The sequence below is a fragment of the Microtus oregoni genome, unplaced genomic scaffold (assembly GCF_018167655.1).
Source record: "Microtus oregoni isolate MIOR12 unplaced genomic scaffold, Mior012 000052F_002, whole genome shotgun sequence".
In the NCBI taxonomy this organism is placed as follows: domain Eukaryota; kingdom Metazoa; phylum Chordata; class Mammalia; order Rodentia; family Cricetidae; genus Microtus; species Microtus oregoni.
This window is the reverse complement of record NW_024543814.1, coordinates 794,698-811,034: the sequence shown is the minus strand read 5'-3', so window position 1 is coordinate 811,034 and position 16,337 is coordinate 794,698. Positions and strand designations below refer to the sequence as shown.

General features: G+C 42.7%; 1 protein-coding gene across 1 annotated transcript in view; it reads right to left on the bottom strand.

The window, feature by feature from the left end:
• The window catches only part of LOC121437374 (rho guanine nucleotide exchange factor 6-like), a 119,751-nt gene that overhangs the window by 48,549 nt on the left and 54,865 nt on the right, over positions 1–16,337 (bottom strand). The window contains 1 exon segment of the mRNA XM_041637258.1: positions 2,050–2,144. Coding sequence (XP_041493192.1) covers positions 2,050–2,144 — 95 coding nt within the window.

Genomic DNA, 16,337 nt, shown 5'->3' with positions numbered 1-16,337 from the left:
AAGGCACATTTCAGAGAGTGCATGGCAGGAGACATGGTAGAGCCAGTCTGGTCAATTGTTGGCTGTGTGACAGGCAAAGCAGTGAGCCTGTCCAGACTTCAGTTTCTTATCTACTCAGTGGAGACGGTCCATTCTCCCAGGAAACTAGAAAGGGCAGTGAGCTGTGTTCCTATATCACTCTATAAACTCTGATTCACATAGCACTTCACATTTCACATAATAAAAACCAAACACGGGAATATAAAACGCTTCCATATGAAGAACTCTTCCCACGGCGCCATGAGAACAGTCACATCAAAATTCAGCATGACATTTTGCTTAAACAACATTATTTGGGAAAGGAAAAAAAAAGGAGAAAATAGTGAACTATATTAAAGTCATTTAAGTCTGGCATTGTTAGTTCAGACAAATGGCCACAAATTCAACTTTTCCTGAGGTACAAGGGGAGCATTTTGTCTTCCACTGTGTGAGCCAATGTTTCTACTTTACTTACAGATGACGATCACTAGCGAAATTTCAACAGCTAAAGTAGCAAAGAGGGACAGTCATTATTAGTTAAATCCATCAGCCCTACAAGCATAAACAATAAATGGTCAAATTGATGGTGTCTTTGGTTACGGAGTATTAACATATATTTTGCTTTCATGAAAACTCCGTCTTCAGCTCATACTTTCGAAAGCCATTTCCGGTTTAGTAAGTTTTGCACACTTTGCTTTCAGAATGCTTTCCACCTCGTTATCATTCCCATGCGCCTGAATGAAATACTGGCTGGAATTTTGCTCTCCTAAACATTTGCAAAATGCCACACTCTTTCCACCTTGGGAGCATGGGAAATAGGTCTGGCTTGGCAACTGAGAGTCAGAGCTAGCATGAGAATTTCCAATTTATGTGATTTCCAAATAAAAGTACCAAGGAATCCATTTTCTATATGGTACGACCGGACCCATCCCTTTAAAATGCACAGGAAGTGCGAAAACTGAAAGACAGATCCTGTGCACATGCACGTTGGTTCATGTTGCAGCACTAGTGAGCAAATCCGTTGTTTAATATTGCAGCCCTGCTCATGATAGCTGAGCAACAGGACCAACCCAGGTGTCTAGTGCCCGAGGGATGCACAGGGGAAACGTGCTATGTATGTACAAGAAAGGGTTTAGTTATAAAGAAGAATGAAGTTATGTCATTTGCAAGAAAATGGATGTAATTGGAAAAAATCATATTAAACAAACTAAGCCAGTCTTAGGTAAATATCAGGTGTTGCCTCTTATTTATTTTATATAGATACATTGTGTGTGTGTGTGTGTGTGTGTGTGTGTGTGTGTGTGTGTGTGTGTGTGTGTATGTGTGTAGGGGAACAAAGAAGACTAATAAGAAGGAGTAGGACAAGAAACAGGAGGGCAAGGAGGTGAGGACTATGCTTAGTATATAAAATATGCACTTGCATGGAAATTCTTTAACTAAAAATATTTTTAAAGCAAATCTTACAGAAACAGAGAGTAGAAGAGTAGTTACCAAAATTTGAGATGATTAAGGAGGATTGTGAAATACAGAAAGGACAGTTAAGGGGTATCGGGTACAGCTGGATGAGGTATAACCTCTGAATGTTCTACAGCGCAGTAGGGTTTCTAGGGATGCCGAAAAGTAATTGCATATTTCGCAGTAGCTGCTGGATCTGCCAATTACCCTGACCTGATATTATACATTGTAGAGGTGTACAGAAATATCACACTCCATCCTATAAGGATGTATAATTATTTAGTGCCAAGTGTTGAAGTTTAAAAAATATTAAGCGAAAAAGAGACAAAAATACCCAGTACAGAAATTATCATAGGCAGAATCTCAGAGAAGTTCATTCCTTCCACAGAAAACAAGCCAAGCTCTCCAAAAGCTATGTTTTGCATAACTGCCATTGCCCTGACCATGTTCTTGGCAGCCTGTGATCTGTGGGGATTCTTTTAAAGGGCAAAATCAATTATTCAGTGGCCTAGGAATAATGCCTCCAAGTGCTGACATTATCTTGCTCTGTTTTACTAAGGGTTTAAAGAGTCTTACTTGTTATTAGACTGCAAGGGTCTTAAGTAAGTAACCAGAAGCGACTGAAGTTCTTTGGCATATTCTTTTTCAGTATCCAAGATGTTCTGTAACACCTGTAGAGACACAAGAATAAGGTCTCATAACAGTCAAGCAAGTCCAAGGTCAGAGATTTAGATTTTCTAATCAAACTCCTAGAGAAAAAGCATCTCAGTTTACTTAGGCTGGTGCTAAATGTCCCAATATGAAAAACAAATGTATTTTAGTTCACACCAGAAAAATATTTTAATAAATATCTGGCAACCAGTTATATGACATAACTTATATGAACACAATTATTGAAAATTATTCACAACTAGAGGAGCCTTACCACTTGCATGGTACTGCTTTAAATAATTTTATTGAAGAAAAGGGGTAGGTTAACTAATAAAGGTTCACTATTCCCATTATATGAATAATAAAATTACAAAACATTCAAGACTAAGAGAATTCAAGGATAATTATGACGTAAACCATCAAGGATTTGATTTGTGTACTGTTTCTGATAAGATGTTTATGGAACAAAATAATATATAGTACATTCTTAAGCAGGGTTAAAACTGGTCTTTCAGTAAAAACAAAGGGTGCTCATATGAACAATTAAAATAGAAAAGGAGACAGTGCTGTGAAGAATTTAATGAGAACAATTCAGTCATTATCTGTTATTAATAACACAAAATTCTTTTTTGTTCTTGGTTTGAGACAAAGTTTCACTCTAGTCCACAATGTCTTGGAACTCACTAAGGAGCCCAAAGTGACTTCAAATTCACCATAATCAACACGCTTCAGCTTCTGCAGTGCTGAAAGTACATCGTCAGTGAAACCCACCACACTGAGCTAATCATAAAGTCTATAGAACCGACCAGTGTATGATACACAAGTTCTCTTTCCCCACCGGTTGCAAGGCCATCTCCCATTTCCCAGCCTGTTCTGGAAGCAGATAAAACCTCATTCCAGCCGGGCGGTGGTGGTGCATGCCTTTAATCCCAGCACTTGGGAGGCAGAGGCAGGCGGATCTCTGTGAGTTCGAGACCAGCCTGGTCTACAAGAGCTAGTTCCAGGACAGGATTCAAAGCCACAGAGAAACCCTGTCTCGAAAAAAAAAACAAACTCATTTTAACCAATTATATATGACCAAGGTAATATTTTGCTATGAGTTTTTCACATCTTCTAATTCATTGGAAAATCTTTCCTATACCAATGGCTTTGCTGCTTACAGATAGGGAACTTCCACCATATCTGAAGATGGAGACTTTAAATGGGGAGCTACAATACAGAGAGAAACCTGTGGCTTGGAGAAGCCCAGTCATCTACCAAAATGGACACTGGACATTTTGGACACTGCGTGTCTGTGGCTTCCACATTGACTGCATTCTATAGGACTTCAGCTTCCATGGGAGTCAGCTAATTTTGGATTGAAAATAGTTTTAAACTATCACCTGAACTGAATATATATGGATTTCCCCCTGCCATTATTCTTTAATGTCTATACTACAACACAAGGCTCTAATCCCAGCTACCCTTCGGCCTGATGCAAGTTTGAGGCCAGTCAGAGCAACTTAGTCAGATCAACTGTCAAGATAGAAGGGGACAACGAAAACTGAAGGTGTAACTCAGCCGTAGAGCACTGGCCCTGGTATATGTGGGGTCTTAGGTTCAGTTTCCAGAATCCCTAGTCATATTTAATGATATAAAAATTATTCGCATGCCACACATACACAGGCAGGCAGCATAGGCAGAGATTATCTCAAGGGTAGGAGAGGATGCAGAAAGGCCATGGACAAATGCTGGACCATTTTATATCAAAGACCCGAATATCTGTATCCGAGGAGGTCCTGGCGACAGTCCTCGAGGATACCACGGAGTGACAGTACTCACAAGACAAATCATGATGAAAAGTGGAGTAGCAGAAGACAGCAGGGGTCCAAGGAGCCACTGGCTTTCTGGTGAACTGGGAGATGGCAGTCCCAACTGTGCTACTGGCTTCCAGGCTGCCTCAGTTTTAAGGCATAGCCTACCTCATCTCAGATTGTGACATTACAGGGACCACTGTGAAGCGGCGGTGAGATGTTACACAAGTAGGTACTGGGCAAGCGGCAAACGCTCTGGCCAATTTAAGAGGCTAAACGCATCGCTCCCAACCATAGTCCTATTGGACTTTCAGACCAGAAGGCTCTGTGGGGAGAGGAAAGTCCTATGTCTTGTGGGAAATTAAGCAGCACCCCTGACCTCTACCCATTAGATGCCAGCTGTACTCCATCCCATGCTTCAGTTATGACCATCAAAAACGTGCTCAGGAGGGCAATGCCACCTTAGTTGGGAATTAGTGAGTTAGAAGGCCACACTATGGTTTCCAAAGCTAAGAGTTTGCTAAGCATAAAGGTGCATGCCTGTTATCCCAACACTCGGGAAACAGGAGGCAGAAAAATGGTCTGAGGCCAGCTTGTGTACTCAGTGTGTTTAAGGCTAGCCTGGGCAAGAAGACTCTGTGCCCCAAGAAGGAGAGCAGTAAAGGGTTAAACTACAGGCCCTGCCGACAGCCACTTTTGTCTGCTTTCAGTTTCCCTATTGCTCAGAATCTATTCTTTCCAAAAGTAAATTCGGAGGTCTAGAAGAAGTGCTGCTCTCTGAAATTAGCCCAGTGATGGAACAGAGCTGCTGCTGCCTATTTAAAAAATCTAGTTACAATAAAGGTCACTTGCTAGAAACCGCTTTGAGAAGAATGGAGAAAGCAAGTTCAGCCTACAAAGTCTGGATCTGGAGCTCGGTCGTCGTCAGAGTCCTAGCAGACACAGCGCCCTGGGCTGCAGCTCCGGCACCATACAAACTGGGTGTGGTGGTTCACACTGATAATCCCAGTACTCTCAGGAAGCAGAGGCAGGAGGATCATCCTCATCTGTACAGGAAGTCCGAGGCCCACGTGGAATACGTGAGACCTTCTATTTAAAAAAATATGAAAACGTATTGGTTTTAATTAAAGTGATGCTTCAAGAAACTAATTATAGATGCAAATGCCTATATTTAAAAAAGGCACTTCATCTTTAAAACGTCTGTGCTTACTGGGTTAATTGGACGTAATGGGTTAAAAAAAAGAAGGCAAAGTTTGGAGGGAGGCGTGGTAGTGGTGAATGTAGTCAAAATTTGTTGTATGCATGAAGGAAATTTTAAAAGAATAAATATATTTTTTTAAAGGAGGGGTGATTTCTAATTTTTCATCTAGCATTCAAGGGGCTGGGAGGTCCTTACTCCCTTCTAAAATAGTTAGTGGGATAAAATGGTAAATCTGTGAGGAATGAGATTATAGAAAACAACTATTCCACAAGAGTGGATAGACAATCAGATCCTGAGAAGTACAAGCTACAGGAGCAAAGACTCACAGGAAGCAAGACTAGAGTAGCAAAACTTAGCTGTAACTGACAAACTATTGGGCACTTACAATGGAGGAATGAAAGTTGACCACTCAAGGGGCTCAGTGCCAGGAAAACACATTTATACTTTTGTGAATTTTGTCCCAGTAAAAATAGAGGAAATACCCTTATTTTTCAGGCAGGAGGAAAGGAAAGCAGCCATTATGATAACAGCATATTCTGGTAGCTAGACAACAGAGGGACATTTTAGTTCCTAACAATGTCAGCCCTCGGGAGAAACTATTTTACCAGATCATAATCTAACTGACATGAGAATCTAAGTGACACGGAAAAGAGAACATCTAAATTCCAGCCAGCTGTCAATAGTCATGGAGAAGAGAAATGACCAACCCCAGGCCCCGCTAGCCATCCTGTCTCATCTAAGAATGGACACTGAGAAGCATTAATGAAGAGCAGAGGCCAGGAGCTCAGGCTCACCCAAAGACTAGAACACCATCATGGGAGAATAGAATGCACCCCTCTCCACAGATCTCCACCACATTACTCAACACCTGCTCTCTAGTCTCTCTTCCCCAGCGCATCACATCAGGCTTCCGGTTGAAAATGGCAAAGTCTCTTATTGAAAGGAATAAGCTAGCAACAAACTACAGAAATGATAGATCCTCCTGGAAATTGGAAGCAGACAAGATCACCAGGCAAAAGTTGGGAGCATGGGGTGGGGTGGGAGAAGGGTAGAGGGGGAGAGAGAAGGGAGAAGGGGAGGGTTGGGGAGAACTTGGGGGAGTGGGATGGTTGAGATGGAGGAAGGACAGATACAGGAGCAGGGAAGAAAATATCTTAATTAAGGGAGCCATTTTGGGGTTGGCAAGAGGCTGGACTCTAGAGGGGGTCCCAGATGTCCACAGGGATGTCCCCAGCTAGACCGCTGGGCAGTGGAGGAGAGGGAACCTGAACTGGCCTTGTCCCGTAGTCAGACTGATGATTATCTCGAATATTACCTTAGAACCTTCATCCGGCAACAGGTGGAGATAGAGACAGAGACCCACATTGTAGCACTGGACTGAGCTCCCAAGGTCCAGTTGAAGAGCAGAAGGAGGGAAAATATGAGCAAGGAAGTCAGGACCACGAGGAGTTGGTCCACCCACTGAGACGGTGGGACTGATCTAATGGGAGCTTACCAAGGCCAGCTGGACTGGGACTGAATGAGCATGGGATAAAACTGGACTCTGAATGTGACTGACAATTGGGGCAGACTGAGAAGTCAATGATAATGGCACTGGGATTTGTCTCTATGGCATGTTCTGGCTTTTTGGGATCCTAGTCTCTTTGGATGCACACCTTCCTAAGCCTGGATGGAGGGGGGAGGGCCTTGGACTTCCCACATAGCAGGGTACCTTGCCCTCTCTTAGGACTGGAGGGGGAGGGGGAAGGTTAGTGGGGGAGCGGGAGGGAAGTGGAGGGGGGAGGAAGTGGAAATTTTGATTCCTAGTATTAATAAAGTAATAATAAAAACAAATAAAAATAAAAAATAAAGAGGAAGGAATAAGCCATAGGAGCTAGGGGTGTAGCGAAACTGTTATTCAAAAGTAAAGCAGACACAAAGACTTTTCTCAGACACTGCAACAATACCCTGAAGAAAATTATCAGCTTTGGGGCCTGATTTTCAAGAGATGGTCCTAGAAATTCTTCAGCCTCTGTATCTTGCCCATTGTGAGGTGAACTGCCTCTTCTTCCGCCCTTACTCTACACAGGCCCAAGGTCAACAGAGACAAGAACCTTGGACTGAACCTTCTGATACTGTGAGCTCAAGCAAATGTTTCCTCCCTTATACAAGGATATTCGGAAGGAAAGTGATGGAGGGAAGAAACCTGGATTTACATAAAGAAGAAAAGAATATTCATAGGGGAAAAGTGGTAGTCAAAGAATAATTTTAATTTTCTATTACCAAGCAATCAACAGCTAATAAATTATTCAAAGTTGGGCTCTGGGTTCTATCCCCAGTACCAAAGGAAATAATGCATTTGATTACATGAGTATCACCTGTATACACTTAGGCATGTTTATGTGTGAGTGAAATGGAAGGTATTAATAATATAAGACAAGGGAGAGAAGAATTAAGGACTACTTAATTAATATAAGATACTTTTACTAACTGTGAATATTGAATATTTCTTTGTGTACTGTTGTTTGAAAATGAACTGGGAAGCCCAGTGTGGTGATACATGCCTGCAATTCTAGCACTTCAGAAATGGCAGGCTGATCAGGAGTTCAAGGGCAGCCTATAGTGATATTTCAGTTATATTTTAATAGATAAAGCTTGCCTAAAATCAGAAGGACAAAGCTAAACCACTGAAGTCAGGCAATGGTGGTGCACACCTTTAATCCCAGGATTTGGGAGACAGAGGCAGATGGATCTCTGTGAGTTCGAGGTCACCTGGGGCTACACAAGATCAATGTTGAAACAAATCCAGGTGGTGGTAGCTGACACCTTTAATGCCATTATCAGGGAGTCACACACCTTTAATCCCAGCACTAGAGGGAATATAAAATGGGAGGAGAGAGAGGCTCTGGCTGCTTAGTTTGCTTAGTCTGCCTAGGCTGCCTAGGCTGCCTAGGCTGCTTAGTCTATTTAGGTTGCTTAGTTTGCAGTTGCCCAGCCTTGGTAGAGGCAAGACTTCTCTAGTGGCTTGGCTGTTTTGCTTTTCTGGTTTTTGGGTTGAAACCCAATATCTATCTCTGGATTTTTATTTTTCATGCTACAGTAGCATTGACTACATAATGAGTTCAAGGCCAGCCTAGGCTACGTGTGACCCTGTGTATTTGTTACTTTTCTCATGGTCACTGTAACCAGATAGCCGGCATGAAGCAGGTGAAAAGAGGTCTTGTTTTGGCGCACAGTTTGAGGGTGTAGAGCCCATCATTGAGAGCAGGTAGCTCCTTAGCAGCAGGAAGGTAGAGCTGAGACTACTTCATCCTCACATCTCAGCAGACCAAGAAGCAGTGAACAGGTAATGCTGGTATTCTGGCTGCTTCCTTTTCCCCCTTTGTATCCAGTTCAGGACCCCAGATCATGACGACATATCATCAACATTCTGAGTGGGCCTTCTCTCCTTGGTTAATCCTCTTAGAAACATCCTCACAGACATACCCAGAAATCTCTCCTAGGTGAGTCTAAATCCAGTCATGTTAACAATGAAAATTAACCATCATGTTTTATCTCAAAAACCAAAACAACAAAAAAAGCAAAACAAAACAAAAAGCAACCAAAAAGAAGAAGAGGAGGAAGAAGACAAACAAGAGAAGACTGAAGAGGTGACTCAGTGGGTAAGAGCACTCACTGCATAAGCATGAGGACTTGATCAGATGCAGGCACTCACATAAAAAGCCAGGCATGGTCACTTGCTAATGCCAACACTGTGTGGGGGTAAAGACAGGAGGATCACTGAGGTTTGTTGGCCACCAGCCTAGCTCCAGGTTCAGTAAGAAACCCTGTCCCAAGGGATTAAGAAAACCAGCGATAGAACAGAACATATGACAGCTCTTCTGGTCTCTGTATACACACACACACGCATGCACACACACACACACACACACACACATGCACACACACATGTACACGCACATGCACACGCACATGCGAGTACATGCTTGCATACCTGTACAAGCACTTGTACTGCATAACACTCTCATAAATCAACTACAAAATAGAAAATAAACTTGGATTTGATTTGAATTTATATTGGAAACTGTAAGGCAACTATAAAAACATTTTTTTAATATAACAGAAGCCAGGTGGAGTGGCACACACCTGTAATTTAGCACTTTGGTTGTTGAGGCATGAGTTCAAGGCCACTTTGTTCTACATAATGCGTCCAGCCAAAACTCTATCTCATAAAACAAATGAAAAAACACACACATTGGGGCTGGAGAGATGGCTCAGCGGTTAAGAGCACTGACTGCTCTTCCAGAGGACCCGGGTTCAGTTCCCAGAACCCACATGGCAGCTCACAACTGTCTGAAGATCCAGTTCCAGGGGATCTGACACCTTCACACCAGTGCACATAAAACAAAGTAAATAAACAATAAGAGATATTTAAAACACACACACATTTATATATATAATTGGTATGTCAAAGAGAGAAATGTGATCATATAAAATACTCAATTAAAACAACATAAAACAGGAAAATGTAGGAAAAATAGAACATAAAACAAGGGCAACAAATAGTTAACGGTAACAAGGGGACCAGCAAGATGGCGCAGCTGGTTATGGTGCTTGCTGCCAAAGTTGATGGCCTGTGTTTGATTCCAGGACCCACATGGTGGAAGAAAGGAACTGATTCCTATAAGTTGTCCTCCGACCTCCACGTGTGCACTGTGGTGCATGTGTATGTGTACACACATACACACATAGAATAAGTAAATAAAATGCAATAAAAAACCTAATCCACATTTATGCGTTTTACAGCCAATGCATTAGTGACAAAGAACACACAATGGGGAAAGGACAGCTTACTCAATAAATGCTGTTAGAAACACTGGATACACACATGCAGAAGAATCAAAATGGACCTTTATTTCACACCATACACAAATATCCGCAAGCTGGATTAAATACCTATAGGCAAAACTCAAAACTACAAACCTACTAAAAAAGAACAGAGGAAAATCTCCATTTCATTGATCTAGGTGATAACTTCTTTTGGACATGACACTAAAAGCACAAGAAACAAACGCAAAAAATAGACCAATACAGCAAAAGAAATAAGAGGTGGAGACATGGCTTTAGTGGGTAAAATGCTTGCATGCAAGAAGAAGGAAGTGGTGACCCTACGGCCTGCTGTCTAGTCAGTTTAACTGAATAGGTTGATCTCCAGGTTCATTTTTATCTAAAAACTAAGGTAGTAAGGTAGAAAGCCAGGCATGATAGCACACACTTTTATTTCCAGCACCCAGGAGGCATATCCTGTGAATTTTGTGTATTGAGTCCCAGGCCAGCTACAAAGTGAGACCCTGTCTGAACAAAAATAAATAAAATCAAAGAGTAAAGCACACAATACTGACTCTTTGTCTCCACATGTACATGCATACACATACATGTACACATATGAGCATGTACACACACATTCAACACACACACAAGAAACAATGAACAGAATGAAGACACAAGCTACAAAATGAAAGAAAATCTTTTCAAACTATTACCTACAAAGGAATTAATATCCAAAATATATAAGGAATGCAAAGAACTCAATAGCAAACCAAAAAAAAAAACAAAACAAAACCAAGAAAACCACCCTATGCTATGGGACAATGGTCTGTACCCTGTCACTTTCAATTTAAATAAACACTGATGGGCCAGTAGCCAGGCCGGAAATATAGGCGGGGCAACAGGAATTTTGAGAAGAGGGAAGATTCAGTCTGCAGTTTTCACCCACCCAGACACAGAGGAAGCCAGATACAGAGCAAGCAAGATGTGATTGCCTAGCCAAAGAAGGTACCAAGTCACATGGCTAACAAAGACAAGAATTATGGGCTAATATAAGTTATAAGAGTTAGTAAGAAGCCTGAACTAATGGGCCAATAAGTTTATAATTAATGTAGACCTCTGTGTGATTCTTTGGGACTTAAAGGCTGCAGGACCAGGCAGAACAGAAACCCCTGTCAACAGTCCTATACTTTTATCAGTATTTTGGTTTCTTTGTGTAACAGCTCTGGCTGTCCTGAAACTCACTCTGTAGATCAGGCTGGTCTTGAACTCAGAGATCCACCTGCCTCTGCTTCCTGAGTGCTGGTGTTAAAGGCATGTGCCGCCACCACCACTCAGCCCACCCTATATTTTTAAAATGAGCAAAAGGAAATCTGAATATACACTTTTCAAAATAAAACACTAAGTCACCAGTAAGTATATAATATTCAGTGCCACCTATCATGAAGGAAACACAAATTAAAGGGCTTTGATCTCATACCTGTTAGTTTGGTTATTGCTGAAAAGACAAAAGAATGGTCTGGAGACTTAAGTCAGCGGTAGAGCACACTTGTCTGGCGTGCTTGAGAACCAGATCCACAAAAGGCTAAAGACATTGATTGGGAAAAAAAGGGAACCTTTGCACACTACTAAATGAATACAGTCATTTTGTAAAAAATAGAGGCTTAAAAAATTGAAAATAAAGTCAGGCATGTACACCTTTAATCCCAGAAATTGGGGAGTGGGTGATGGCAGGAGGATCAGGAGTTCTAGAACAGCTTCAGCTACATACCAAATTCAGGGGTGAACTCCAGCTACATTAGACATTGTCTCAAAATAAAAACAAACACATGCAGAAGGAGAGAGAGCACGAGCAAGGAACTCAGGACCGCGAGGGGTGCACCCACACACTGAGACAATGGGGATGTTCTACTGGGAACTCACCAAGGCCAGCTGGCCTGGGTCTGGAAAAGCCTGGGATAAAACCGGACTCTCTGAACATAGTGGACAATGAGGACTACTGAGAACTCAAAAACAATGGCAATGGGTTTCTGATCCTACTGCACGCACTGGCTTTGTGGGAGCCTAGGCAGTTTGGATGCTCAGCTTACTAGACCTGGATGGAGGTGGGGGTTCCTTGGACTTCCCACAGGACAGGGAACCCTGATTGCTTTTCGGGCTGAGGGGGGGGGGACTTAATTGGGGGAGGGGGAGGGAAATGGGAGGCGGTGGCGGGGAAGAGACAGAAATCTTTAATAAATAAATAAATAAATAAATAAATAAATAAATAAATAAATAAATAACACATGTTTTAAAAGGTCAAAAAACAGCTCAGCAAGTGAAAGCACTCGCCATATAATCCTAGAGAGTTAGAACCCATGTGAAGGTGGAAAGAGAAAACACAGACTCATCTTCCACAATGTTGTTCTCTTACTTCCACATGCACACAGTGGCATGATGCTCCCATCCACCACACATCCTAGTTGGAAACACACACACATACACACCCTAAACTAGTCAAAACACAGGCTTCTCTTATAAAAACTGCTCTGAGTCCTGTGAGCTCAAGTCTTCCTGGCATGTTGTGTGATTTTTGAAACTCAAGTTTGTCTGTCATATCTCTCTGCCGAGCTGTGACGGTAATCATTTATACTCATGCCCAGCCCTGGTGTTTCTTTTGTATTCATAGAAATAGCGATGCATGCCCTAGAATTTATGAGTATTATATTTTATTAACTATTGAGGAGGAGGCAAGACTCCTGATTATTGCTTTATTAAAAGAATATACCTAAGGACTGGGAGAAATTGTTTTGCGGTTAATAGCACTTGCTGCTCTTACAGAGGACCAAGATTTGGTTCCGAGCACTCATAAGGCAGCTCACAACTATCTACAACTTCAATTCTAGAGGATGTGATGCCCTCTTTAGCCTCTGCAGGCACACATGTGCGCGCACACATACATAAACGGAAAACACTGATACACATAAAATAAAAATATATAAAAAATTTTCAAAAATAAAAGAGCACTTCTTTTGAAAGTGTTTCTGTGGTTGTGTATAGAGGCTGTATTGGAACTAAAAACTCAAACTGTGGCATCATGCCTTCCCTCTCAAATTCAATAAGGAATGAAACGTCTAATCATCTTTTTGTGCATTTTTTTTCTACAAAGAACACGTCTGATAATGAACCATCTCACAGCCTCGTCCTCCCTTCAAGGACTGCCTCTGTCACATAGCCTGAATCCCAATGCCTGGTGAAATAAAGAAAAAGAAAAAGGAGCCTGCTGGAGGAAGGAGTCCACCACAGCACCTCCCCGCCCCCGGCCATACTCCTCTGCACCCCTGAAAGGAAACTCATACAACTGCAAGTTCTAGAGGTGGCAGGATGCTGAGCTCACAAAACCAAAGTGACAAAAGCTTTGTCGAGGCTAGGAAAAGACCTGAGTCAGTAAAATGCCTGTCATGCAAGCCTGAGGAACTGAGTCTGGTTCACCGGATCTACACACAAAGTCAGAGGTGGTAGCTCCTGCTTGTAACCCCAGTGCTGGGGAGGGGTTGGAAGGTGTTGCCCTGTGGGTCACTGGCCAGCTAGCCTAGCCTGGATGCTGATCGCCAGGTCATAGTAAGAGACTCTACCTCAAAACAAACAAACCAACCAAAAACACAAGGTGCAGGGCTCCTAAGGAACAGCACCCAAGGTTGATTCCTGGCATTCACACACATGCACATACATACATGTGCACCTGAACATATACAAGCACAGATACACATGAACACACATGTGCACACACACACACACCAAAGGGAAAATACATTTTTCTCATCACATTATCTTCTCTCAAAGCATGTGAGATGGGCACTCCGCGACACAGAACTGCCCTTGCAGCGGTTTCAATGGCCGCGTTGCTCCCCCAGGATGCTTGAGAGCCTTTCCCAAACTCACTCAGGCATTTCTCGCTGTCTTCCAGCTCCAGGGAGCAGCCCATGAATGGAGGCTGGTTCTTTCTCGGGGCACAGGGTGTCTAATATGAAAGGACAAGGAGGGACACAGACAGAGAAGGCTATGTGTTCCCTAACAGAAGGCCTCAGTGGTGAGTCAGAAGGCAGAGGCCTGGCAGACCAACCAGTTTGAGAGCAATACAATTGGATTAGGATGAAATCCCTTCAAACTTCCCAAGACAGGCTATGTTTGTTAAAACACTGCCTGTGCCTCCCTGCTTCCGTCTCCATGAGGACATTGAGCCTCCATTTGCTGAACTAACTTTTCCCTGACTTCAGCACAGAACACATGGAATGAAGCCATGGAAAAAGAAGTGGCAATCTTGTATCTCTACCCTAGACTATTATTTTCCCATAAAATAAATGCCCTACACTTGCTGCAAAGGCTTTGGAGTAAATACAGCTTTGGAACTAAGAGGAAACAGCCATGTAAGTATGAGGAAATTGCCAGGTGTGGTGGCACCTGCAATTCCAGTACTGGAGGGGTCACAAGTTCATTGTCATCCTAGACTATATGGTAAATTTTGGGCCATCTTGAGACACAGCCATACCTTCTTTTAAAAACAAAAATAACAGAAAGTACGAAGAAATTATTTTAAGAAGCTAAATATCTAAACAATGCCTGATAATTGAAGTATATTCTATGAAGGAAGGCTATAGTGACCTCAGAAAACCTTACATCAAAGCAAAACTACATTGTAGAAGTCTGTGGTAATTCTGATGTTTGTAAAAAAAATGATAGCATGCTGGAAATATCTTTTGAGAGCAAAAAGGACATTATGTTTCTGCATTCATGTCATATCTGACTTTATGCCAGTAAAACTGTCTACCTACCTGCAAGAGCACCGACTGATCTCACACCCCCAAGTCACTGGCTTCCAATACACCAGCAACCTCATTCGGCACACACCACGCCATAGACTTACCAGCTCATATAATCCCATCACTTCCGCAACCTCCAGCTTTCAGGTGGAAAAGATTAGTGGAGGCGTAAGACAGGAAGAAAGAGGGTAAAAACTAGTGAGAAATATGGAGAAGAGACTCCATGGAGACCTGTGTCAAGTCTTATCCTGTGGAATAAGAAGTGGGTGAGGCTGGGCATGGCGGGGTTCCTCTTTAATTCCAGCGCTCGAGGCAGGTGTTGAAAGAAATTAAGTCCTTTTTTTTTTTTCAGCGTTGTGGGTCCTGAGAGGTTATTCATGCTCCAGGAGATTGTCCTATGTCCATGTGAATCCAAGTAGCAGTACGTGAACTCGGTGTGTTTATAAAAGACCACACAAAAGTTGGGAGGGCAGATAGGGAGGAATTGGAGAGAAGGGATTGAGAGGTAAATCAGAACACATTATATGCACGCACGACAGTCTTAAAGAAGAAAGTAGAAGGGGAGAACTGACTCCACAAAATTACCTTCTTACCTCCACATATGCCCACACACACATCATAAACACACACAAACATGCCACACAAACACGCACGCAGGCACGCGCACACATACACACACACAAATTTGGAAAGGGGTGGTAAGCTCCCAAATGGACGAGAAAATTCAGGGTGGGAGTGGGTAGAGAGATCAGTGAGGAAAAATGAGGTAGCCAGTGGAAGGCCACAGCAAGGGTCACAAAAGCTGTCATTGGATTTTTGGTTTGCCATGTTACAGCCATTGTCTCGCCTGTCTTAGGGCATGCCAGTCCTGCAAACCATGTCATTTAACCATCGTAATTATTAATCATCACTATTAATTTGACTGAATTTAAAAACACCTGGGAGTCATTCTTCCTGGCATATCTGTGGTATTTCCAGAGAGGCTTAGCTGAGGGAATACGTGCCCTGAATGCAGGTGATACATTCCAGAAGGTGGAGTCCCTGACTGAATCAGAAAGGAGAAAGGGCAGAATAGCGCCAATCATCTCTCTCCGGTTCCTGATTGAGTGGAACATGAGCCGCCTCCATGATGGACCACATCCTCCAACTGTGAGCCTAAAGACCCTGCCCTGAGTCGCTTTTGCCATGTATTTTGCCAAGAGTATTTTCACGCTGTGTGCTACTTGCAGTAATTGCAGGAAATAAAGAGTTCCATCTTCTGAGGGACAGTTCAGTGGGGGAAGAACCATAATGTGGGTCCCTCATGACGAGTGGCAGGCATGCCCCTGTTGCATGGGCACATTGTCTCATACAAATGCCACGCCTGCATTCCCTTTCAGATCTTTGCGTAGAGCTGCGTTCTGACCCTCTTCAAAGACCTGCCTTGAACCCTACCTCCTCCCTTCAACCTTTCCTCAGTGATCCTCAAATTTTAGTTCCAACCATCACCCAATCCACCTTTGTGTTGAAGGGGAAAAATGAAGAAGAGGTCAGAGAGTTGATTAAAACACTACATGCCCGTATTCATGAGCAGAGATTTATGTAGCAAGTCACTTTGGGCCCCCCAATACCTTT